The sequence below is a fragment of the Pantherophis guttatus genome, chromosome 11 (genome assembly GCF_059756535.1).
Source record: "Pantherophis guttatus breed Tessera chromosome 11, ASM5975653v1, whole genome shotgun sequence".
NCBI classification, from domain to species: Eukaryota; Metazoa; Chordata; class Lepidosauria; order Squamata; family Colubridae; genus Pantherophis; species Pantherophis guttatus.
Window position 1 is genome coordinate 22,950,758 of NC_142073.1, and position 26,880 is coordinate 22,977,637.

The window sequence follows — 26,880 nt, forward strand, 5'->3', positions numbered from 1 at the left end:
TACAGACAGGACATTGAACAACTAGCCTCGTGGTGCAACCGGAACAATCTTGAACTAAACACACTCAAAACCGTAGAAATGGTGGTAGATTTTAGGAGAAACTTTCCCATACTACCACCTCTTACAATACTAGACAACACAGTATCAACAGTAGAGACCTTCAAGTTTCTAGGTTCTATCATATCACAAGACTTAAAATGTCTTGATATCAAAAACATCATCAAAAAAGCACAACATAGAATGTTCTTTCTGTGCCAACTCAGAAAGCTCAAACTGTGCAAAGAACTGCTGATTCAGTCCTACAGAGGAATGACTGAGTCTGTCATCTGCACCTCCATAACTGTCTGGTTTGGCTCTGCAGCCCAACAAGACAGACACAGACTTCAATGGATAATTAGAATTGCAGAAAAAAGAATGGCTACCAACCTGCCTTTCCTCGAGGACCTGTATACTACACGAGTCAAAAAGAGGGCTGTGAAAATGTCTACAGACCCCTCACATCCTGGACATCAACTGTTTCAACTCCTACCCTCAAAATGACGCTATAGAGCACTGCACACCAGAACAACTAGACACAAGGACAGTTTTTCCCGAACACTATCACTCTGCTAAACAAATAATTCCCTCAACACTGTCAAACTATTCACTAAGACTGTTACTGTTATTCTTCTCTTCCTTCCTATTATCTCCTCCCACTTATGACTATAGCTATGTTGCTTGTATCTTTATGATTTAAATTGTTTTATTTGTTTCCTAGTATGATTTGATTGCTTATTAGTAACCTACTATCACTGTTGTATCTTATGATTCTTGATGAATGTATTTTTTTTTCTTTTATGCACGCTGAGCTTATGCACCAAAGACAAATTCCTTATGTGTCCAATCACACTTGGCCAATAAAGAATTCTATTCTATTCTATTCTATTCTATTCTATTCTATTCTATTCTATTCTATTCTATTCTATTCTATTCTATCCCATCCCATCCCATCCCATCCCATCCCATCCCATCCCATCCCATCCCATCCTATCCTACTCTACTCTATATTCCAGTCTACTCTACTCTACTCTACTCTACTCTACTCTACTCTACTCTACTCTACTCTACTCTACTCTACTCTACTCTACTCTACCCTATCCCATCCCATCCCATCCCATCCCATCCCATCCTATCTTACTCTACTCTATATTCCAGTCTACTCTACTCTACTCTACTCTACTCTACTCTACTCTACTCTACTCTACTCTACTCTACTCTATTCTATTCTATTCTATTCTATTCTATTCTATTCTATTCTATTCTATTCTATTCTACAAGACTGGACAGGGGAAACCTTCTATGTGTAGAATTGCCCAAATCACATGTTTTGATAGAGAGAAGTTCAGGGAGAATGGGCTCCAGCACAACTACGAAAGCTTGGAAGACTAAACTCTGGTCCCAATCACCAGAAATTCACAAAAGTGATCACATGACACGAGGACACTACAGCCTTCATCAATATCGGTAGTCCTCGACTTACAACAGTTCACTTAATAATTATTCGAAGTTACAGGGGCACTGAAAAAAGAGACTTATGACCATTTTTCACACTAATGATCTTTGCATGTGATCAAAATTTGGATGCTTGGCAATTGCTTCATATTTATGACGGTTGAAGTGTCCAGGGAGGGTCCCCTTTTGCAACCTTCTACCAAGCGAAGTCAATGAGGAAGCCAGATTCATTTAACAAATGTGGCAAGGGAAGTCGTAAAATGAAGAAAAACTCACCTAACAAATTTCTCACTTAGCAACATAAATTTTGGACTCAATTATGGTCGTAAGTTGAGGACTACTGTAAAGGCAGGATACTATTAATAAATGAAAATAAATAAAATACAAAGTTCAAAGGATAAAAAGAAAACAGATATGACCAAAACAAGAAAAACAGAGTAAGAAGAAAAACAGAAAAACACGCATATACTAAAGAAAAAGAAAAGAAATATATGAAGAAATGACTTCCCCCTTCAGCACAAGTATAAATAACGTTAGTAACTTATCACCTTCCAAGAAGCAAAGGTTTTGTGGTCGACTGTCAACTATATCTCAATGCTATTCTGATTCACTTGTTTAACAAATTAAACTTGAGGTCAAAATTCCCCCATTTTTTTCTACGCAAGCAAAACTGAGCTGGACTCCACATCTGAACAGACTATGGTTTAAAAATAAAAACACTGACGCAAACGTCATGCTTCTTTTCAAAAAGTCAGCCGAGAAAAAGTCATTTCCTCTTTTTCTCTCTAACAACCCTGAGCCAGATGAAGAGCTGAGCTGTCTCAGCAGCTAAAAGAATGGAAAGAGTCGACCTAATCATTTTTACTCGACTTTGGGTTATTCCGCAATTACATCAGGCGTTTACTACAAAACGATCAATCTATAAAGGCTTTTTAAGGAAATCGAAAACAAACTGGGTCAGCAAAGTAGAGCAGCGGGAAATTCAGAAGTCGACGGGATTTCAGAAGTAAACAGGTGAAAAGAGATGGAGACACATTAACTGCAATATTTGTTTCACTGACAAATACTGACAAAGCAGAAGCTTAACAGAATACAGAGTTGGAAGGGATTTGTAAGTCATCTAGTCCAGCCCCCCCGCAAGCAGGAGACCCTCCGTGGCACATGGAGCCATATTGGTGGGCAGGCGAACATTGCCCAAGCTCAGCTCCAGTGCACCTACGCGCACTGGCCAGCTGACTTTTGGGCTTTCAGGTCCCACCAGAAGTCAGCAAACGGACCATTTCTGGCCTCCAGAGGGCCTCCGGGGAGGTGGGGAAGGCTGTTTTTGCCCTCCCCAGGCGCCTAGAAAACCTCTGGAGCCTGGGGAGGGCGAAAAACAGGCCTACCTGTGCCATCACGTGCCAAAAGCGTGGGGAGTGTGGGGGGGGTCGTGCGCACATGTGGGGGGGGGCACATTGAATTATGGGTGTGGGCACACGTGCGCGCGACCCCCCCATGCTCCCCCTGCTTTTGGCACGTGACGGCAAAAAGATTAGCCATCACTGCCCTACACCATTTCTGACAGATGGCAGTCCAGTCTCTTCTTGAAAGCCTCCAGTGATGAAGCTCCCACAACTTCCAAAGGCAACTTCTGTTCCATGGGTTGATTGTTTTCATTGTCAACCTTATTTCCAGGTTGAATCTCTCCTTGTTCAGTTTCCATCCATTGTTCCTTGTCTGGTCTTCAGGTGCTTTGGAGAATAGCTTGACCCCCTTCCTCTCTGTGACAGCCCTCAAATATTGGAAAGCGAGCCAGTGTCCTTAAAACACAAATCTTAAAATTGTGTTAAGACAATCACCAAGATAGGACATTTTCATCTTGTTTACTTTGCAGCATGTGTCTTATATATGTAGATGTATTTTGACTTTTTTGTTTGTTTGTTTGACCTAATTTGAGAATATGTGCGTCACTCAGAGTTGTCAGGGACTGAAGTAAAATATAAACCCAGGAAGTAATAAATAACAAATATTTCCGATGTTAAGTCTTGGGTGTTTTCTTGCAGACATTTCCTGACACAACTTGGTCATGTCTTCTGAAAATATGACCTAGTTGGGTATTGAAACAGTTTCTCTTCTGTCGGTTGCTTAGACTGATGATGCTACTGGGTAATGAAACATCTACAAGAAAACATTTACACTCAGGGAGCACCAAAGACCCCACTGTTCAACCCTGAGCTACAAATATTCTCTTCTATTTAAACCTGTTGTTTAAAAATGGAGTTGGAAGGGACCTTGGAGGTCTTCTAGTCCAACCCCCAGACCTCCCAACTTCCATTTCTCTGACTCTTCTGTATCAACAGCCACACCTAGCCAATGTCTCCAAGTGCTGATAGGGAACCAGATCTTAAATATTAATTCCCACTACTGAGACAGACTATTTCTGGATTATTTCTGGATAAAATGGATGGATTGGCACAACACACTAAGCTATACAAAACCTAGCCAGGGTTAACCCTGAGCATTATTGGGTTGTGGAAATGCATCTGTCAAAACATCCAAGAGAGCAGAGCATTGTTATTTAAAGCATGGAACAAGAGAAGTCAGATCTGCTACTTTCTCTGTACGTGTGACGGCTCCCCCGATGCATCCCCCAGATACCTCTCCAGATGTCAGCTCAGAGGAACCAATCCCAGGCACATCTGGAGGGGAGTTGGTCAATGGCTCCAAGCAGCCATCTGAGAGGGATTTGGCTGAGGACAGCAGGGAAGTCCTGAGGCTTCAGGTGGAAAAAGCCCGTAGCTGCAGCCGGTCAGCGAAGACAAAGAGGAACTGCCTTCTGCACCTGATCCAAGAACAGGTAGGGCAGAGAAAAGGCAGGAGCAGAGAAGGTCAGCCAGATTACTCGTAAGGAGGCAGCCTCACCCCTTTTGATGGGCTGCAGCAGAAGCTGGCTTTTTAACACAGCAGACAGATGGAGGCAATGCTGGGAATGATGTGTACGTTTCCTAGCAGTGTGTTTTCTAGTGGTTGTGATTCCTGCCTTGCTTTTGATTGACACCTTGACTTGGATCGTCCCTTGTAAACTCTGGACTTTTCTTGCCTTGGGAACCCTCTTGTGTTGTGGATTTAATTTTGCCTGCCTGGTGGGTTTATCTTCTTTGGGAAACTTTCAAGTGCCTTGCAGACTCCTTGGCCATTGCTCTGTGAATTAGCATCGGTCTGCTTGTGGCTGGACTTCATTGGGACAATTCTGGGGGTTTGGTGAAGGGAATTGCTGGGGAACATTAATAAGCCCACTAAACTACCTTTATGTCTGTGTGTGAGCGAGCAGCACAGCAGAGTACAGTACTTGTCAGTTTCAGCCACTTCTCTACCACCATAACGTAAGAGTTGGTTACCCAGAACAGCGGTCACCAACTGGTGGTCCGTGGACCACTGGTGGTCCACGAGAAAATTTTGGTGGTCCACAGAAAAAATATTCACATTTTTTATATTGCACTAAATCAGGGGCCCCTAGGACAGATACGTGCAGTGAACGTTTGTGTTGCTGCAGAGAGTCTTCCCCTTTGGGGTCTTCTTGTGTGGGTCGGAGGGAGGCAGAAATTCCGACTTGGGGTCTGCTTCAGCCTCCTGGTGTGGAGCTTTGGGCGAAGACTGGAGGGAAGCGCTGCTGGTGGCGAAGAGCCGAAGGGCCTCGTTCTGGTGGGACTGCATCATGGCCTGGAACTGGCTGACTATCTCAGCCCGCTGAGCCTCCAGGCACCGGTACCCAGCCTTGCACTCCTGCAGGTCTTCCCTCTGCTTGGAAAGCCTATGCTTCTAGTCCTCAGCGAGGTGCTTCTGCTGAGCGTTCTTCTTGGCCAGATCCAATTTGAACTGAGCCAGCTGTTTTGCCAACTCTTTCTCATGGTGGCTGTTTAGCTTCAACAACTGCTTCCTGTTGGGGCCCTAAGGAGCCTGGGGAGGCGAGGAGTGGCTGGGAGGGGAGGGGCGAGTAGAGGCCAGTGAGGCGCCCCTTGATGCAAGTGACATCAAGTTGGCCACACCCACCCAGTCACATGACCACCTGGTCACACCCACCCAGCCGGTCATTAGGCAGATCATATTAGTGGTCCGCAGGATTTAAAATTATGAATTTAGTGGTCCCTGAGGTCCGAAAGGTTGGTGACCCCTGACCCAGAAGATAATCTGTTTCACTTCTTCTATTTTATTCTTCTATCCTCTATTCCTCACCCTGTCTCTTTTATGTTTCTCATTTCTGAACTTTCACTCTCCTTTTTTGGCGAACTTTGCTGGAGTTCTTAGTTTCTATATTCAGTCTGTCTGAAGTCCTTCAGTTTTTTCAATTCCTCTTTCATTCCACGTTCGCTCTCCTCCCCCAATGTAGACCAATTTCTTTTCAACACTCTGGTTTCAATGTTCAAAGCCTTTATTGTCATTGTACATCATGTATATACCAGGGGGTCTCCAACCTTGGCAACTTTGCTGGCTGAGGAATTCTGGGAGTTGAAGTCCACAAGTCTTAAAGTTGCAAAGGTTGGAGACCCCTGATGTATACAACAAAATTGGTTTCTCTCCTCTCTGGTGTGCTGTCTGTCTTTGCTTTGTTGCCTGCTGTTGTGGGTCTCACAAATTGACCAGGATCCTTGAGACTATCAAATCCAAACCTCTGCACAGGGCAACCAGAATCTCCGTCATTCATTCATTCATTCATTCCCTGCCTTTATTATTTTAACTCAAGGCAACGAACACAGACAATGGTGCCTCCTTCTCCTATTTTCCCCACAACAACCTTGTGAGGTAGGTTGGGTTGAGAGAGAGAGGGAGGGACCAGCCCAAAGTCATCTAACTGCCTTTCATGGTTAAGACAAGACTGGAACTCACCACCTCCTGCTTTCTGGCTTGATGCCTTACCACTAGACCAAACTGGCTCCTGTAACTTCAATCCATGATTCCGGATTCTATGTCATGAGCAGTCCCTGACTTACAACCATTCATTTAGCGACCATTCAAAGTTATGGTGGGGGAAAAAGTGACCTACAACCAGTCCTCGCACTTATGACCATTACAGCATCCTTACGGTCACATGATCAAAATTGAGTTGCTTGGCAACTGTCACGTATTTATGATGGTTGCAGCATCCCAGGGACACATGATCTCCATTTGTGACCTTCCCAGCCAAGCAAAGCCAAGGGGGTGGGGGGGGTGGGAGGAGAAGCCAGATTCACTTAACAACTGCATCACTCACTTAACAACTGCAATGATTTGCTTAACGGCAGTGGCAAAAAGTTTATAAAATCAGGCGCAACTCAACAGCTGCCTTGCTTAGCAATGGAAATTCTGATCCTGTGGTCATAAATTGAGGACTTCCTGCAGCTAAAATGCTAAACAAGGCAGCGATGGCACTCAGGAACATCTGGATGAGTTACTGCTGGGGTATCCAGCATGGAGCAGGGGTGTCAGGAAGTCAAAATGACAGCCCCAAGCACGTGAGTGAAGTTCACCCCTTTTTAACCTGATGCCCATAACATATGGCGCTTCAGTCCCATAGTTGTGGCCACGGTCATTTTCATCCCCGCAGACACCTCTGGCTGAATACAGTGGGTTAAAAACAATAGAATGAAATTTAGCACTCAGCTCTTATATATATAAATTGAACCAATAATATATATATATTATTGGTTCAATTTATATGCTGCCCTTCTCCGGAGACTCAGGGCGGCTTACAGTGCGTTAAGCAATAGCCTTCATTCTTTTGTATATTTTATACAAAGTCAGCTTATTGCCCCCACAAACTGGGTCCTCATTTCACCTACCTTAGAAAGGATGGAAGGCTGAGTCAACCTTGAGCCTTGGAGAGATTCGAACCAGCAGTAAATTGCAGGCAGCTGTGTTAATAACAGGGTGCATAGACCACTGTACTATCAAGGCTTAGCCCTCCCTTCCACAAACCCAGGGTGAGAAACCCCAAATAATGGATTAGTTCTTGAAAAAAGACATCTCAAAATAGTTCCCTGTTGCACACCGGATGTGAACCAGCCAGCCAAGTGACATGGCAAGAATAACAGAGTTCGAAGGGACCTTGGAGGTCTTCTAGTCCAACCCACTACTCAAGCAGGAAACCCTATACCCTATATAATGGAATATTGCACCCAGTTTTGGTCGCCACGATATAAAACAGATGTGGAGACTCTGGAAAAAGTGCGGAGAAGAGCAACCAAGGATGATTAGGGGACCGGAGGCTAAAACATACGATGAACGATTGCAGGAACTGCGCCTGGCTAGTCTAGTGAAGAGAAGGACCAGGGGAGACAGGATAGCAGTTTTCCAATATTTGAGGGGCTGCCCCAAAGAAGAGGGAGTCAAGCTATTCTCCAAAGCACCAGAAGGCAGGACAAGAAGCAATGGATGGAAGCTTGTTAAGGAGAGAGCAAACCTAGAACGAAGGAGAAATTTCTTAACAGTGAGAACAATTAACCAATGTAACGGCTTATCTTCAGAAGTTGTGAATGCTCCAACACTGGAAGTTTTTAAGAAGAGATTGGACAGCCGTTTGTCCAGAACGATATCCTGTTTATGCAAGGAATTGGACTAGAAGACCTGAAGTCTTAGTGCCACATTATAAAACCCTAGTAAGACCACACCTGGAATACTGCAACCAATTTAGGACACCATATTAAAAAAAAAAAGATGTTGAGACTTTGGAAAAAGTTCAAAGAAGAGCAACTAAGATGATCAAAGGCCTGGAGACTAAAACATACAAAGAACAGCTGTAGGATTCGGGTTTGCCTAGTCTAAAAGAAAAGAAGAACATGAGAGCAGTATCCAGTAGTTGAGGGGCTGCCACAAAAAAGAGGGGGGTCTCAAATTATTATTTATTATTATTATATATATATATTTATTTGATTTATATGCCGCCCTTCTCTGGAGACTCAGGGCGGCTTACAATGCGTTAAGCAATAGCCTTCATACTTTTGTATATTTATACAAAGTCAGTTTATTGCCCCCACAATCCGGGTCCTCATTTTACCTACCTCTGAAAAGATGGAAGGCTGAGTCAACCTTGAGCCTGGCGAGATTTGAACTTGCAGTAATTGCAGGCAGCTGGTGTTAATCACAGTGCTTTAGTCTGCTGAGCCACCAGGGCCATTATTATCAAATTTTATTTATTTATTTATTTATTTATTTATTTATTTATTTATTTATTTATTTATTTATTTATTAAATTTTTATGCCGCCCCCCTCTCCCGAAGGACTTGGGGCGGTGAACAGCCAGAATTAAAAACACACAATACAAATATTAAAATACATTAAAACGAAATTAAATTATCTTAGGCTTCTCCAATTTAAAACCCCTTACCCATAAAATTCCCCAATTAAAATTTTTTTAACCCAGCCCGGCTTGCGGAAATAAAAAAGTCTTCAGGGCCCAGCGGAAGGTCCGGAGGTCCGGGATTAGTCGGGTAGCTCATTCCAGAGGGCAGGTGCCCCCACAGAGAAGGCTCTTCCCCGGAGGGGGGTCGCCAGCCAACATTGCCTGACAGACGGCACCCTGAGGAGGCCCTCTCTGTGGGAGTGTGTTGGCTGGTGGGAGGTTATCGGAGGCAGAAGGTGGTCTCGTAAGTAACCGGGTCCTAAGCCATGGAGCGCTTTGAAGATGAGAACCAACACCTTGAATATTATTCTCCAAAGCACCAGAATGCAAGACAAGAAACAATGGATGGAAACTAAAGAGAAGCAACCTGGAATTAAAGAGAGACTTCCTAACAGTGAGGACAATTAACCAGCGGAACAGCTGGCCACCAGAAGTTGTGGAGGATTTTAAGAAGAGACTGGACAGCTACTTGTCTGAATTGGTATAGGTTTTCCTGCTTGCGAAGAAGGCTGGACTAGAAGACCTCTGAAGTCCCTTCCAGCTCATTCATTCTACCTCTACCTCCAAAGTCCCTTCATATCTGTGTTATTCTGGAATCCAGGGGTCCGGAGGGAAGACCCCCGAATCCCCAAAGGTAAAACTGCCTGATTGCCAACCGGTTTCTGGCCCCTCACCTTGCCAGAAAAGAAGGTCGGAAACCGACTCCGGCTCGCTTGAATTTCCCCCAGACCCTCCAGCTAAGTCCCCCTCCTCCAGTGCAGCCGCGTGTTGGGGTCGCCCAGGTGGGACAGTCGCAACTTCGAGGCAAGGAGTCTTGGGGCGAAGCCCCGCAACAGTTTACCTGCAACTTTTCCTCTGCCGGCCGGCGGCGCTTTTCCTCTGCTGCGCTTTCCTCTTCTTAAGCGCAAGCTAAGAACTCAAGCGACGATCAGCGGAGGTTTGATCTGCGCTCGATCCAGGCGGGTTTTTTTTTTCCCCCCTTCGTGGCCCACGTGAGGACGGTCACCGGGGGAGCTGTGGGAGGCGTGGGGGAGAGGCGTCTCTTCGCACCGCCTTCCCGCGAGTGGAATCCGGTTCTCCGTGGGTGGCAGGACGTGGGGGGCTCAAGGAGATGAGGATCGGGGCGGGCGCCAAAGGGCATCCAAGATGCGCGTCTTGAAATTGGGCTGAGGATGGGGAAAGTTCGTGGGTGCCGCCGGCCGCCCCCGCCGTTGCAACCACCAGAGACTTTAGCCTTGGCTCGCTCGGCCGTTGCTTGGTGTGTTTGAGGCTAATTCTCCTTCTGCAAACTCCTTCCCTCCTTCCTCTTCTTTCCCCCCTTCCTTCCCTTTTTTTTTTTTGGCTTGGGCAAGAATAAAAACTCACTCACCGATACCGAAGAATCTTTTTTGAGAACGATGACGGGGTAGGATGAAATTCCGTGGTAAGCAAAGCTTATTCTTAAGCCTATAGATGGAATTAAGAACAATTCGTCGGTGGAACGACTGGCCTCCAGAAGTTGTGGACGTTTTTAAGAAGAGAGCGGACCACCGTTTGTCTGCAATGGTATAGGTAGTCCTTGGCTTAACGACCTCAATGGAGCCCCAAATTTCTGTTGATAAGCAGTTATTTAAGTGAGTTTTGTCCCGTTTTACAACCTTACTTTATAGATAGATAGATAGATAGATAGATAGATAGATAGATAGATAGATAGATAGATAGATAGATAGATAGATAGATAGATATAGATATAGATATAGATATAGATATAGATATAGATATAGATATAGATATAGATATAGATATAGATATGCCGTATTGCCCCCACAATCTGGGTCCTCATTTTACCTACCTTAGAAAGGATGGAAGGCTGAGTCGACCTTGAGCCTGGAGAGATTCGAACTGCCAAACTGCTGGCAGCCGGTGATCAGCAGAAGTAGCCTGCAGTACTGCACTCTCACCACTGTGCCACTGCGGCTCATCTTGCTACATCTTTTTTTATTTATTTATTTGTTTATATGCCACCCTTCTTTGGAGACTCAGGGCGGCTTACAATGCGTTAAGCAATAGCCTTCATACTTTGTATATTTTTATACAAAGTCAGCTTATTGCCCCCACAATCTGGGTCCTCATTTTACCCACCTTAGAAAGGATGGAAGGCTGAGTCGACCTTGAGCCTGGTGAGAATTGAACTCGCAGTAATTGCAGGCAGCTGGATGTTAAATGCTGCCTTAGTAGGAGGCATTAGCCTCCTATGCCACTCAGGCTCCTACTTGCCATACTTATTAAGGAAATGACTGCAGTTAAATTAGTAGCATGGCTGTTAAGCGAATCTGATTTCCCCATTGACTTTGCTTGTCAGAAGGTCGCAAAAAGGGATCACGTGACCCCAGGACATTGCAACCGTCATAAATATGAGTCAGTTGCCAAGCATCTGAATTTTGATCACATGAACATGAGGCTGCTGAAACGGTCATAAGTGTGAAAAACACCCATAACTCATTTTTCCAGTGCCGTTGTATCTTTGAACAGTCACTAAATGAACTGTTGTATGTCGAGGACTATCTGTATAGGGTTATCCTGCCTGAGCAGGGGGCTGGACTAGAAGACCTCCATGGTCCCTTCCAACTCTGTTCATTCAACAGTTATTTTTATATTTAATAATATATTATTAAATAAATATTAAATAAATATTAATAACAGTATTTATTAAGTTATTCTGTTAACATAGAATCATTCAGTGTTTTCTCCCTCCCCCTGGGAAGAAACACCTGCAGAGCTCTGCGTTCCCTTCCCCTAACCTGCGACTGCTACAGCCCTACCATGGATTTTCTCTTCCAAATATATTTTAAAGCTCAGAGCGTTATCCAGTTCAACGACATTTGTTCAAATTATGCTGGGCTTATATGTTGATGGCAGCAAGATTACTTTATGCACAAAAATGGAAGGACATTTCGATCCCCACAATGGAGGAATGGCTGATGGAGTTGATGGAGTTAGCAGAGATGGCAAAATTGGCTGCTTTAATTAAAGGGGGGGGGAACCACAATTACTTTTACTTTACTTTACTTTTTACTTTTATTTGATGTTCTACTCCTGAAGGACTCAGGGCGGTGCACAGCCAACAATAAAATACATACATACAAAATTTAAAAAGCAGAAATAAAATCAAATTAAATAGTTTTGGCCCAGACAGATTAAAATCAATTTAAAACAAATTTAAACATTTGAATATATAAAATACTAAAAAATATTAAAAATTAAAAAAAATTTAAAAAGAGGGAGAAAATTAGGCCAGGCCCGCCTGGTGAAATAGTAAGGTCTTTAAGGCGCGGCGGAAGGTGCGCAGATCCGGGATCCTCCGTATCTCCGGGGGGAGCTCATTCCAGATAGTAGGTGCCCCCACAGAGAAGGCTCTCCCCCTGGGGGCCGCCAGTCGATATTGTTTGGCTGACGGCACCAGGAGGAGCCCCTCTCTATGGGAGCGTACCGGCCGGTGGGAGGCTATTGATGGTAGTAGGCGGTCCCACAAGTACCCAGGTCCTAAGCCATGGAGCGCTTTAAAGGTGGTAACCAAAACCTTGAAGCGCACCCGGAAGACCACCGGGAGCCAGTGCAGCTCACGCAGGAGGGGTGTTACATGGGAATGCCATGTCGCTCCCATTACCACCCGCGCGGCCGCACTCTGCGCCAGTTGGAGCCTCCGGGTGCTCCTCAAGGGGAGCCCCATGTAGAGAGCATTACAATAGTCCAGGTGGGAGGTGACGAGGGCATGAGTGACCGTGCGTAAGGAGTCCCGATCCAGAAAGGGACGCAACTGGCGAATCAGGCGAACCTGATGAAAAATCCTCCCAGTCACGGCCATCAACTGCTCTTCTAAAGACAGCCGTGAATCCAGGAGGACACCCAATTTGCGCGCCCTCTCCGTGGGGGCCAGCGATTCACCCCCAATAGTCAGCAATGGCGTCAACTGACTATATCGGGACGTCGGAAACCACAGCCACTCGGTCTTGGATGGGTTGAGCCTAAGCCTGTTCCTCCCCATTCAGATCCGCACGGCCTCCAGGCACCGGGACATCACTTCAAGGGCATCGTTGGGGTGGTCTGGGTTTGTTTCTACTTGGAAACAGCTTCTGGACTTTGTGCTTGAGGTGGGGGGAAAATGAAACTTTGATTTGGGGTTTTAATGAATCGATAGGTTTGTTGTTGTAGAAATTGCTACTTTATACTACTATGTAAAAGTAAAAAAAATTAGGTTTGGTGGTATATTTTACTGCACCAAAGAGAGTGGGAAGTCCATCCTTTTTCTTTTTTTTTTTCCTATACTTTTGCTTTCCCTTCTCCCTCCCTTATTTTCCTACTATTTTCTTCTGTATTTTTGTATTTTATATTATAATAGCAACAGCACTTAAGACTTATATACCGCTTCACACTGCTTTCCAGCCCTCTCTAAGCGATTTACAGAGTCAGCCTCTTGCCCCCAACAATCTGGGTCCTCATTTTACCCACCTCAGAAGGATGGAAGGCTGAGTCAACCTCTTGAGCCGGTGAGAATTGAACTCCTAGCAGTGGGCAGAGTTAGCCTGCAATACTGCATTCTAACAGGAAGGAAGGAAGGAAGGAAGGAAGGAAAGAAGGAAGGAAGGAAGGAAGGAAGGAAGGAAGGAAGGAAGGAAGGAAGGAAGGAAGGAAGGAAGGAAGGAAGGAAGGAAAGACAATAGCCATAGCACATACCACTTTCCAGCCCTCTCTAAGTAGTTGACAGAGTCAGCCTCTTGCCCCCAACAATCTGGGTCCTCATTTTACCCACCTCGGAAGGATGGAAGGCTGGGCCAACCTTGAGCCAGTCAGGATCGAACTGCCAAAATGCTGGCAGCTGCAGTGGGCAGAATTAGCCTGCAATACTTCATTCTAACCACTATACCACCCACCCACGACTCTAAACTAATTTTAAAAAAAGGAAAAACAATTACGCTGCATATTCAATCAACGCTGGGAGCGCTGAACACGAACAGAGCTCCTTAACTGGGAATAAATATTTTGGTAACGGCAGCCCCGGCTAGTCAGTTTCAAAAGCTAAGTGAAACCGATTGCGGGATTCCCCTGCTTGAAACAGCTGACTGGCCCTGTCTGGGTTCTCAGGCTAAACAGAGGCGGTCCTGTTGAGGTTTGGGACGGGAACCCATCAGAATTCCAGCACTGGAAAGAAAAGGTTGCAAAATGTGGCAGTGCCAACCTCCTTCTGTGCTGTTGGCAGCATTATGAATGCAAGGAAAATTAGACAGACCTGGAATTGTGGTCTGTTTGAAGGAGGGTTTCCTTCAGGCTGGGGATGGATACATTCGCCCTGCAGGTGCCACAAGGGTGGAAACTGATCAGGATCAAATGTGAGCCTGAATGAATGAATGAATGAAAATGAATGAATGAATGAATGAATGAATGAATGAATGAATGAATGAATGAATGAATGTGTTGTGACTCCGACCCCCGAGGCCGACTTATCGGAGGGAGAAGGCTCCGAACATGAAGGAGAGGAGTTGGCCAGGCCTCCCTCTCCAGGACCCTCCTCTCTGGCAATGCCTCAGGTGTCTCCCGAGGGAGAAGAGATTGGCCAGGAGCCAGGTATCTCCTCGCAGTCGGACAGTGACAGAGATAAGTCTTGGCTGGATCCACGCCAGCGTCGGAGAGACAAGCACACGCAGCAGAAAAGGAGGCGTGCCAGAGATTAAGCTGAGTCACTGGACCACACCCCACAGGGGATATAAGGGGGTGAGGTGGCCATTCAGACTCTGTGACGGACAAAACTAACTACTAGCGAGTCACATTGTATCTTTGCAATGACGATATCTGCCTTGGATTTAATACGGACTGGACTTGACAATTCTTGAACTGTGTGTATCTTGTTTGGCTTTATCTGTCGGAGGAACAACCCCTCCCTTTATGGGTAAAGTTCTTGGCAAGCAGCTACTGGGTTGCTGCCAATCCTCTTATCGAAAGAATTTGTTGTCTGCCAGTTTTATTTAACCCCTGGATATCTGTTTGTGTGCGTGTGTGAGACGGGGACAGAACAGAATGAATGAATGAATGAATGAATGAATGAATGAATGAATGAATGAATGAATGAATGAATGAGCGAGCTGGAAGGAACCTTGGAGGTCTTCTAGTCCAACCTCCTGCTCAACCAGGAGAACCTATACCCATGATGGCGAACCTATGGCACTGATGCCACAGGTGGCACACGGAGCCATATCTGTGGGCACGTTAACGTTGCCCTAGCACAGCTCCAGTGCATACTGGCCAGCTGATTTTTGGGCCTTCTGGGCCCACTGGAAGTCGGGAAACGGGCCATTTCCGGCCTCTGGAGGGCCTCTGCAGGGGTGGGGAAGGCTGTTTTAACCCTCCCCAGGCTCCAAGGAAGCCTCTGGAGTCTGGGGAGGGCAAAAAACGGGTCTACTGGGCCCACCGTTAACCTTTTTACCGTCATGTGCCAAAAGCGAGGGTAGCACGGGTGGGTCGCGTGCGCATGCGCGGGGGTGCGGGGTGTGGTGGGGCATTGAATTATGGGTGTGGGCACGCACACGCACAATCCCCCATGCTCCCCACGCTTTTGGCACACGATGGCAAAAAGGTTGGCCATCACTGATCTATACTATTTCAGATAAGTGACTGTCATTTAAGAGTCTTTTTAAACGAGGCATCCTGCCTGGTTACATTACAGGTAGTCCTCGACTTAAAAACCATTCATTTAGTGACCATTCAAAGTTACAAAAGTGACCATTTTTCACACTTACGACCTTTGCATCATCCTCATGGTCATGCGATGCAAATTAAAACGCTTGGCCGCTGACTCATATTTATGACGGGTTGGAATATCCCGGGGTCACGGGATCCCCTTCGGACAAGCAAAGTCCACTGGGAAGCCAGATTCACTTAACAACCGTGTGACTCGCTTAATAACGGCAGCGATTCACTTAGCAACTGTGGCAAGAAAGGTCATAAAACGGTGGCAACACTGTCTTAACAACTCTCTCGCTTAGCAATAGAAAGTTTGGGCTGAAATGTAGTCATAAGTCGAAGATTAACTGTACTAGAAAATGCAGAAGCAGTTCATTTGCAGAATAGAGGACAATTTCTCTACTAACATTTCTTCTCTCTTTTTCTCAGTTAAGAAATACAGTCAGCAACTTTGGGAAACTGTTTTAAACTCTGAAGCAAGTGGTTGTTTTTTTCTAATTTAGCACCTTACCAGGGGTGAAATGTAAAATTGGTTACTACCGGTTCTGTGGGCGTGGCTGGGGGGGGGGTAATGTGACTGGGTGGGCGTGGCCAACTTTTTTTTAAAAAAAACTTTTCAAAGCATTTTTTCTAATGCCTTGAAAAGCCTCTGCCGATCAGGCAACTCAGCTGGGATCGCCAGAGTCTTTTCCAAGTATTTTTTTTACCACCTCTTCGGCCAAGAGGTTGCAGGAAAAAATGCTTTGAAAAGCCTCTGACGATCCCAGCTGAGCCGCGCAATCATCAGAGGCTTTTTTTTTTACTTTTAAAAACATTTTTCATCAGAAGAGGTTGTAGAAAAAATGCTTTTAAAAGTTTTTAAAAAGCCTCTGATGATCCTGCAGCTCAGCTGGGCATGGTGGTGGTGGGGTGGGGGCAGAGATTTTTGCTACCGGTTCTCTGAACCACCCGCCACCATCGCTACCGGATTGGGCGATCCGGTCCGAACCGGGAGCATTTCACCCCTGCACCTTACTCTCTCAATCCTGCTTCCAATTCCATCCAGTGATGTCCGCAGTCTACATTAAAATAGGTTTGTCTTTGGCTGCATCCAATAAAGACAATTTTATGTGCAACAGCAGCCAATTTGCATTGGGTGATCTTTTTTTTTTTAAATTGAAAAGTTTTACAAAGAAAATTCCCCCCCCCTCAATATTCCCCCCACCCTTTTCCCACCCTCCCCCCACCCAGACTTCCCAGAGCAAAATACAGGGTATTTCAATTAACAATCATAAGCTAAATTAGCCTAACTATTCTTAAACTACCTATTCCTCCCCCCGCAAACCTTAACTCCACTATGGATAACATGATACTTCTAAAATAAAGTTTAACATTCATTCATAAGCTATTTGATATTTTCTTGTCTGATACTTATTTTGAATATAATCAATCCATCTTCTCCATTCCGATATGTATCTTTCTTGTGTATAGTCCTTCAAATATGCTGAAATTTTCGCCATTTCCGCTAAGTGCATTGGGTGGTCTTTTAGCGCCCTCTAGAGGGAAGTGCCGCATTTGCCAGGTGTCCAAGATTAGTCCTTATTTATTGCTGCTCTTCGGTTGATCCGACTTTCCAGCACTTCTGGGTGGTTTACAGAGTCAGCCTCTTGCCCCCCAAACAATCTGGGTCCTCTTTTTAGCGATCTCAGAAAGATGGAAGGCTGAGTCAACCTTGAACCAGTCAAGTTGAACCTCAGACTGCGGGCAGAGTTAGCCTCCAGGACTGCATTCTAGCCACTGCTTCCCCAGGCCTGACAATAAATGGCTAAATGAATGATGACTGTTGCCCTTCTGGAGCATGTATGAGACCCAGAGACAGACGCTGCCTTTATTTCATGTTGTGTGTGTGTGGGTTTTTTGTTTTGTATTTTACCCAAGAGACAAAGGAGGAAGGTCATTTGTGGTCTTCTCTTGCATCAACATTTCTTAGGTAAGCTTTCGAAAGAAAACTGCTGTATTGTTTTGTGAACGGGCCCCAGAAGAAAAGAGGAAAGGCAGAGGGCCAGATCATAGAATCTGAGAACTGGAAGGGACCCTGGAGGTCTTGTAGTCTAACCCCTTGCCCAAGGCAGGAGTCCTTATACTATCTTGTCCGATCTTTTCTTGAAAACCTCCAGTGATGGAGCACCCACAACTCTGGGAGAGGAGCTGTTCCATTGATTAATTGCTCTCACAACCAGGAAATTGGCTTTTCGTGGCTAAGTGCAGGAGCTTACTTGTTCTGACCCAGCTCCCCAAACACGACAAACCCTCTGAAGTTCTCAAAGATTCCTTTATTAGGAGCGCCAGCAAAAAGTTTCTCTCTCAACGCAGGCTAACAAGTCCATCCGGATGGCAGATGAATCGTTGTCTGACAAACCTATTCATCTCCGCCCCCTGCCTTTGATCCCCGGAGCTAGGGTGGGGCTTCGCTAGCAGCGGTGACCCTTCCGTCCCGAGGATCAGCCCACATATTTCCACTGCTCTCCTCTCCTCTGCCTTCTGCGCATCCTTGCGTCAGTCACTGGACCCAGCTCTTCCTCCTCTTCCTCATCAGCCACCTCCAGACCTGGGGGCTGTTGACTCTCCATCTGAGGGCTGACAGACGGCCCAGGCTCTGCCCCTCCTTCTCTCTCTCTCTCTCTCTTTATCTCTATCATCTCTCTCTCTCTCTCTCTCTTTATCTCTATCTATCCTCTCTCTCTCTCTCTTTCTCTATCTATCATCTCTATCTATCTATCTATCTATCTATCTATCTATCTATCTATCTATCTATCTATCTATCCTCTCTCTTTCTCTCTCTCTCTCTCTCTCTCTCTCTCTCTCTCTCTCTCTCTCTCTCTCTCTGACAGCTCCATTCCCTCTTCCCCCTCGGAGCTCTCAGATTGCCTTGATGCTGACCCCAACTCCCACTCCTCCTCCGCCTCTGATTCGGCTGCTGGAGGGGCCGGTGGCCAACAAGCCACAACACAGTGGTGGGTTTCAAAAATTTTTACTACCGGTTCTTTGGCCGTGGCTTGGTGGGTGTGGCAGGGGAAGGATACTGTAAAATCTCCATTCCTGCCCCAATCCAGGGGAAGGATGCTGCAAAATCCCCATTTCCTCCCGATCAGCTGGGACTTGGGAGGCAGAGAATAGATGGGGGCGGGGCCAGTCAGAATTTTTACTACCAGTTCTCCGAACTACTCAAAATTTCCACTACCGGTTCTCCAGAACTAGTCAGAACCTGCTGAAACCCACTTCTGCCACAACATTACTTTTCTGACCACTGAACTGCATTCTGTTAGTGGGAGGGGGCTTCCAAGAACAGGCTGGGACAGGCTTAGTCCCAGGCGCCTCGCACTCGCAAACAACCAGCCTGGCACAGAACACAAACAACTAGTATTTTGAGCTATGTTTATCCAGACGTAATCACATCCGCACTAATAAAATTTGCCTTTAATATACATAGTTTAAATTTCAATGTACTCTCATAAACTTTTTACACCAGAGGAATTTAAAAAAAAAAATATTTACATTACAAAAAAGAGCCGTACAAATGTTGAAGGAAAACAGAACAGTGTTGTCTCTAAGCTACTCAGAGGTATGAAGTCACCCAAGTCCACCAAAGAAGTTTCCAGGAAGATCCTCCTATGAACGTTTCATATCCAAAGTCCCCCTGGCCAGGACAAGGTCAGATGCTGGTGCTGCTGGACTGGAACTTCAAGCTGTTGGAAGTCGTGCACTGCATGGAATTCGACCTGCGAGACTGCAACACTTTGGCCAAGTACCAAAGGAAGATGAAGAAGCCTGGAGAAACAGGAGGAGATCACAGATGTTAAGCAGTTCCTGGAAGGGAGTGAGGAATTCAAATACATGGATAGAACTGCAGTCAGGGGTGAAATTCAGCAGGTTCTGACAGATTCTGCAGAACCCGTAGCAGAAATTTTGAGTAGTTCGGAGAACCGGCAAATACCATCTCTGGCTGGCCCCAGGAGTGGGGAGGGAATGGGGATTTTGCACTATCCTTCCCCCAGGAGTGGGGAGGGAATGGAGATTTTGCAGTATCCTTCCCCTGCCACACCCACCAAGCCACGCCCACCAAGCCACACCACGCCCACCAAGCTACACCCACAGAATCGGTAGTAAAAATTTTTGAATTCCACCACTGACTGCACTGTAATGTTGTACTGTAGGAATAACCTTGAAGAAAGGAGGAAGGAGGAAGAGCTGCAGCCAAGGCAACAGATAGATAAAAAGAAATCTGAGTCTGGGCAGAAATGGAATCTGAGAAAACAGAAGATCACAGATGTTAAGCAGTTCCTGGAAGGGAGTGAGGAATTCGGACACACGGATAGAACTGCAGTCTAATGTTGTACTGTAGGAATAACCTTGAGGAAAGGAGGAAGAGCTGCAGCCAAAGAAACAGATAGATAAAGAAATTTGAATCCGGGGCAGATAGGAACCGGGTTCTCAGATAGGAACCTCCTTAGTTCACATTAAAAAAGGGGGAGGGAGGTGGAAGTGCAGGATTTCATTACTCTATTATTACTTATAATAAAAGAAGACAATAGACAAAGAATAATTGTCTATTGTTCTTCAGAGAAGAACAATTAAGATGATCAAAGGCCTGGAGAGTAACGGATAACAGATTATCAGAGTTGGAAGGGACCTTGGAGGTCTTCTAGTCCAACCCTCTGCACAAGCAGGAGACCCTATAACCGTGATGGCGAACCTATGGCACGCGTGCCACGGGTGGCACGTGGAGCCATATTGGTGGGCACGCGAGCTCAGCTCCGCTAGCTGATTTTCAGGCCTTCTGGGCCCACTGGAAGTCAGGAAAGAGGCCATTTCCAGCCTCCAGAGGGCCTCCAGGGGGTTGGGAAGGCCGTTTTCGCCCTCCCCAGGCTCCTAGAAAGTCTCTGGAGCCTGGGGAGGGTGAAAAACGGGCCTACCGGGCCATCACATGCTTAAAGCGGGGGGGTGTCACATGTGCATGTGAGGGGGGGCAGGGTGCATAGAATTATGGGTGTGGGCACGCGCGAGGGCAACCCCCTGCTTTTGGCACGCAATGGCCAAAAGGTTAGCCATTACTGCCCTATAACATTCCAGACAAGGGGCTATCTATTCTCTTCTTCAAAGCCTCCAGTGATGGAGCACCCATAATTTCTGGAGGCAAGACATTCCACTGATTAATTGCGCTCACTATCAGGAAATTTCTTCTTAGTTCTAGGTTGCTCCTTTCCTTCATTACTTTCCATCCATTGTTTCTTTAGGTGCTTTGAAGAATAGGTTGACCCGTCTTCTTTGTGGAAGAATATTGGAAGACTATCAAGTCACCCCAGCCCTTCTCTTCATTAGATTAGACATGCCCAGTTCCTGCAACTGTCCTTCATATATTTTAACCTCCAGTCTATATCATCCATCTTTGTTGGTCTTCTCTGCACTCTTTCTAGGGTCTCAGCAACTTTTTTTGTAGAGGTTTCCTAAGTTTGGTTTCCCTTGAAAGGTTGAAATGCAGCAGTGTTGAAGTCTTTTCACCATCAGATCTGTCTGTTGTGGATGATCAATGGTATGGGAAGGACTGGAATTCAGAGGTGACACACATTCCTTGCATTGGTCCCACACTATAAAAAAGATGTTGAGACTCTAGATTCTAGAATCTAGAACCGGGGTCTGCAACCTTAAACACTCAAAGAGCCATTTGGACCCGTTTCCCGCAGAAAAGAAAACACCAGGAGCCACAAAACCCTTCCCGTGCCTGATTATTTCTTGAGCATCCATAAAACTAGCATATGTAGTTGAATTAAATGTTCTGTTTTCTTCTGAAACTTTGCTTTTCTTGGATTTATCCATGGTTGGCCTACGGGGATTGAAAAGCTCAATAAATGGCGTGCCGACAAGTGTCACACATTGGCAGCTGTGAGTGATATTTTGAGTGACAGGGAGCCGCAGCAGAAGGGTGAAAGAGCCACATGCGGCTCCAGAGCTGCAGGTTGCTTACCCCTGATCTAGAAAGAGCAAAGAGAAGAGCAACCAAGATGATTATGGTAGAGGGTAAAACATACAATGAATGATTGCAGGAACTGGGCATGGTCAGTCTAGTGAAGAGAAATCCCATCACTTTCACAAGCTCAGATTGAATTGAAAAGATGAAGTCACAGAGCCAAAATGCAACTCTCTCTTGTGTTGCGTGAAAATCCAGGGGACAAAAACTGATAAGGTGGCAGACCTCAAGAGTAAGGGGAGCAGGAATACTCACTGACCTTGGAGAGAGTTGATGATGGTGAAAAGATACACGGCCACCAGCTTGAAGGTCCCAGAAGCAAACGCAAAGAAGACCAGCCCCCACGGGATGCCCAGGACACAGCTCAGGCCCAGGAGCATCACCACATATCCCCAGTGATGCTCTCGATGTCTCAGCTTGAGAATCTCATACACCATGGTGGCCAGCATGATGCTGTTGAAGAAAAGCACTAGGCTTAAATAGCCCAAATTCAGGAAATTGTTGATCTCCTTTTTGGTAATCCAACAGCTGGAGGAGAAGAAGAGAAAAACACAGAAAGGTTAAGTCTAGGCACTATTTAACTAGCTGGAAGGCGCATGAAAACTGGAATATGAGCTTTCAAATAGGCTGGGAAATTTTCTTTAAGCTGACACCTTCCCCCAAAACAGGAATTTCCAGGATGCTCCAGGGCCAATCATGAGTGTGATGCGTCCCACCCTCTTTGTGGTCTCTGCTCATTCCTTGATTCCCTCATTCTCCAAGAAACTGGATTGATGGAAATGATGTTCTAGTATTACCTGGCTACAGGTGTTTTTATCATAAGCAACATAGGATCAAAAGATGGCCCATGCTAAGCGAGGGCTTAATGAGTCTAGTCACAATACATCTTGATAGAATCATAGAATCCCAGGACTGGAAGAGACCTTGAAGGTCTTCTAGTCCAATCTACTGCACAAGAGCTTATACTATCCTGGACAAATGTTGTCCAATCTTTTCTTGAAAATTTCCAATGATGGAGCATCCATCCATCCATCCATCCATCCCACCATCCATCCATCCTACCATCCATCCATCCATCCATCCATCCATCCATCCATCCATCCATCCATCCATCCATCCTACCATCCATCCATCCATCCATCCTACCATCCATCCAATCATCCATCCATCCATCCATCCATCCTACCTACCATCCATCCATCCATCCATCTATCCATCCATCCATCCTACCATCCATCCATCCATCCCACCATCCATCCATCCATCCATCCATCCCACCATCCATCCATCCATTCATCCATCCATCTATCCATCCATCCATCCATCCATCCATCCATCCATCCATCCATCCATCCTACCATCCTGCCAGCCAGCCACCAGCCACCCACCCACCCACCAATGAAGCACAATCATGATGTGAGATTAGAAGAAACTGATCTAGAAAATTATGATATAGGTGAAATTCAAATATTTAACCCAAAACCTAAAGAGAGAATGTTAATCTGTGTGAACATTTACACATGCCACCCAGACAACAGGTAAAGTGGGATAACCTGGAAGAGTCTTCAGTTGACATGTTACATCAACGCATGGTTTAATTATTTCTGGGGATTTTAATGCTAGAGTTGGCGATACTGTACTGAATTTAAAGGATAAAGACTATTTTTTTTAAATTGGAGGCCACTTTCCCTCTGGAACATACATCTCATGAGAAGGGCTTATACTATCTTGGACAAAAAACAGGATTTTTCAGGACACTCCGGTACCAATCATAACTGCGATGTATCCCATCCTCTTTGTGGCCCACACTCATCCCCGCATCCTCAACATACAACCATTCGTTTAGCAACGATTCCAAAAAAAACCACCGTGTACTTAAAAAAAGTGACTTAGGACCACTTCTCACACTTACAAAAGTCACATCCCCCCAGTCATAGGATCAAAGATTGTGCACTTGACAGCTGGCATGTATTTATGAGTTATGCCACCACACAGTCATGTGATCACCATTAGTGACCTTCCCAGTCAAGTTCCAACAAGCAAAGTTAATGGGGGAAGCCAGACTTGCTTAATGACTTACAGGTAGTCCTCGAGTTACAACAGTTCATTTATTTGGGGGGGGGCTTTTTTGTCTTTTAATGACCCCATAATACCTTGCATGGGAGGTGGAGTTGTGGCAACTGAATGGAGCTGAGTGTATTTGTTCCTTGTATTGTTCCTGATTGTTCCTTGTATTTTTCTACAAACTGGTAAGAAGATTTTATATCCCTGGATTGCTCTTATATTGCACTTTCTATGGCTAAGACTTGGATTGTTAAAGGACTATGATTTTGCTTTTCCCTAAAAGTAAAATATATAAAACCCAGTTTGTCTGTATGTTATTCACAATTACTCTCAAAATGTTTCTGTGCGTAAAACTCTTATGGTACTCTGCTTTATAAGCCACAACTTCGGGTGAAATTCAAAAATATCCTTAACAAACCATGTGTCTAACTTAACAACTGAAGGGATTCACTTAACAACTGTGGACAGAAAGTTCATAAAATGGGGCAAAACCTCCCTTAACTCTCATTTATCAACAGAAATTTTGGGCTCAGTTATAGTCGTAAGTCGAGGACTACCTCTATGCGATTCGCTTAACTGCAGTGATTTGCTGAACAGGGCAGGTGGGGAAAAAGGTCATAAAACCAGGCGTGACTCAATTAACAAGTGCCTACTTAGCAATGGAATTTTTTTTTTTTTTAATTTGATTTATATGCCGCCCTTCTCCGGAGACTCAGGGCGGCTTACAATGCGTTAAGCAATAGCCTTCATTCTTTTGTATATTTTTATACAAAGTCAGCTTATTGCCCCCACAATCTGGGTCCTCATTTCACCTACCTTAGAAAGGATGGAAGGCTGAGTCAACCTTGAGCCTTGGAGAGATTCGAACCAGCAGAAATTGCAGGCAGCTGTGTTAATGACAGGGTGCACTAAACCACTGTACTATCAAGGCTCTTTCTAGTTCTAGTTCCAGTTTCAGTCATAAGTCAAGGACTACCTGTATTGTGTCAGCTTCTAGGGCTGTTCAATCCTCAAGGAGAAATGCACCTTTCTGAATGGACAGTAGGAGGCGCTCTTTTTCTACATGCCAAGAACTTACATGGTTGAATTGGTGTATTCACCAGCGGTCTCGTAGATCTTAAAAGAGAAAGGGCCATAGTGGGACTGGTCGATCACAAAAATTAGACACACGATGAATATGGGAAGACCTGCAGAGGAGAACAACCCACATTAGTGCTTCTTCCACTAGTGCTCACTCAGAAAGTTTTACGTTTTCCATTGATTTAAACTATTTCCATATTGTCCAGTGTATATTTCCCTCCTACTCTCTTCCCGAGTGACACACTGAATAAAGAAATATCCAGTTAAAAAAGGAATCAGAGAACCTAAAACTAGAGCTTCTAGTCCTGCCTTCAGGTGCTTTGGAGAATAGCTTGACTCCCTCTTCTTTGTGGCAACCACTGAGATATTGGAACCCTGCTATCATGTCTCCCCTAGTCCTTCTTTCCATTAAAATAGACATAGCCAGTTCTTGCAATCACTCTTCATATGTTTTAGCCTCCAGTTCCCTAATCCTCTTTGTTGCTTTTCTCTGCACCCTTTCTAGAGTCTCCACATCTTTTTTTACATCGTGGCGACCAAAACCGGGTGCCGTATTCCAAGTGTGGCCTTACCAAGGCATTATGAAGTGATATTAACACTTCCCATGATCTTGATTCTATCCCTCTATTTATGACGCCTAGAACTGTGTTGGCTTTTTTGGCAGCTGCTGCACACGGCTGGCTCATATCTAAATGGTTGTCCACTAGGACTCCAAGATCCCTCTCACAGTTACTACTATTGAGCGAGGTACCACATATAACTGTACCTGTGCATTTTGTTTTCGTTTTAAATGATGCGATTTAATCACACTTGTTCATCGAAAAAGAGCAATTCATTCTGACAATAAGGGAAGAGATTTTAAAAAGCATAACATTTTCTTAAGAACATGAAGAAGCCTATGGAGATTCTCAGTCCTTCGGGTCATGGTTGTCCCAAAGATGCTTTTTTTTTTCAAGAGGCAACTGGACTTCCTGGTTTTTCTTTGAAGACGTTTCACTTCTCATCCAAGAAGCTTCTTTGGTTCTGAGAAGCGAAAGGTCTTCAAAGAAAAACCAGAAAGTCCAGTTGCCTCTTGAAAAAAAGCATCTTGAGGATGAAGTCCCAAAAAATGGAAAAATGTCTAATACATTACAATCAAACATGATGCCCTCCATTTAAATCAGGGGTCTCCAAACTTGGCAACTTTAAGACTTGTGGACTTCAACTCCCAGAGTTCCTCAGCTGGCTGAGGAATTCTGGGAGTTAAAGTCCACAGGTATTAAAGTTGCCAAGATTGGCAACTTTGCTGGCTGAGGAATTCTGGGAGTTGAAGTCCACAAGTCTTAAAGTTGCTAAGGTTGGAGACCCCTGATTTAAAGGCTGCCATGATATGGTCCTTTCTTGCACTTTGTTCTTCTTGCGTCTACATCCCAGGGGGTTGGCTGTGAGAACCCAGCTCATCTAAAGCCACTTCCTGAATTCACAGCAGAAGCGAGTCTGAATGGAAGCTTTTGCATCTTCTGTGGCTGTGCCCACCTTCTTCCTCTCACTGTCTGCTTCATGTTCCAAAGAGCTGGTCATAACCTCTGAAGTTCTAGATAACTAGAGGTTTCTTCCCCCAAAGCTTCTGCCACTCACCCCAGCCCACCAAGCAAAGCTTGAGGAGCAAATGCTTGACGTAGGAGTTGAAGACTTCGACCACCAGCCGGTAGAGACTGTACCCCTCAATGGCCATCCAAGTCAAGCACGCTAGCATGGCAAAGTGCAAGAACATCCCGCCAGCTTTGCAGGCCGCGTCCCCTCCGGTAGGAGCCAGGGGCACCGCGATGAGGAAGCTCATGTCGAGGAGAAAGATGGCCCAGAGGAGATTCATGTGGACATAGACGATGTGGTCTCTCTGCTTTTTCCTGTGAAGAAGGAAGAGCATCAGGCTTCTTTTCTTGGTTGTATGAAGCTCAGAGCTGCAGCCGTGGAAAGTCTGAGAACCTGTTGTACGAAAGGGTTTCATCCCCAAGACTTTGTAGAAAGTTAGTACCCACCCTTCTCCTAGAACCGTGATGGTGAACCTATGACATACATGCCACAGGTGGCACGCGTAGCCATATCAGTCCCACTGGAACTTGGCAAACGGGCCGTTTCTGGCCTCTGGAGGGCCTCCGGGGGTGATGGGGAAGGCCGTTTTTGCCCTCCTCAG

At 45.4% G+C, this 26,880-nt stretch overlaps 2 protein-coding genes across 6 annotated transcripts in view; both read right to left on the reverse strand.

Annotated features, from left to right (window-relative positions):
• LOC132711840 (adhesion G protein-coupled receptor G1-like) overlaps positions 1–9,925 on the reverse strand; it is a 30,562-nt gene extending 20,637 nt beyond the window's left edge. The window contains exon 1 of one of the 2 annotated variants that reach the window (XM_087877047.1): positions 9,687–9,925. The gene's annotated coding sequence lies outside the window, so the exon portion shown is untranslated. The remainder of the gene's footprint in view (positions 1–9,686) is intronic. The other variant, XM_087877046.1, reaches the window with a different exon arrangement.
• Positions 9,926–18,959: 9,034 nt separating this feature from the next.
• LOC117670411 (adhesion G protein-coupled receptor G1-like) overlaps positions 18,960–26,880 on the reverse strand; it is a 73,174-nt gene continuing 65,253 nt past the window's right edge. For all 4 annotated transcript variants that reach the window (XM_087877050.1, XM_087877048.1, XM_087877049.1 and 1 more), the window contains 4 exons: positions 26,325–26,593; positions 24,706–24,814; positions 21,823–22,091; positions 18,960–19,366 (listed from right to left, as the gene is read on the reverse strand). In XM_087877050.1, the coding sequence (XP_087733176.1) occupies positions 19,251–19,366; positions 21,823–22,091; positions 24,706–24,814; positions 26,325–26,593 (763 nt within the window). In that variant the 3' untranslated portion in view covers positions 18,960–19,250. The remainder of the gene's footprint in view (positions 19,367–21,822; positions 22,092–24,705; positions 24,815–26,324; positions 26,594–26,880) is intronic.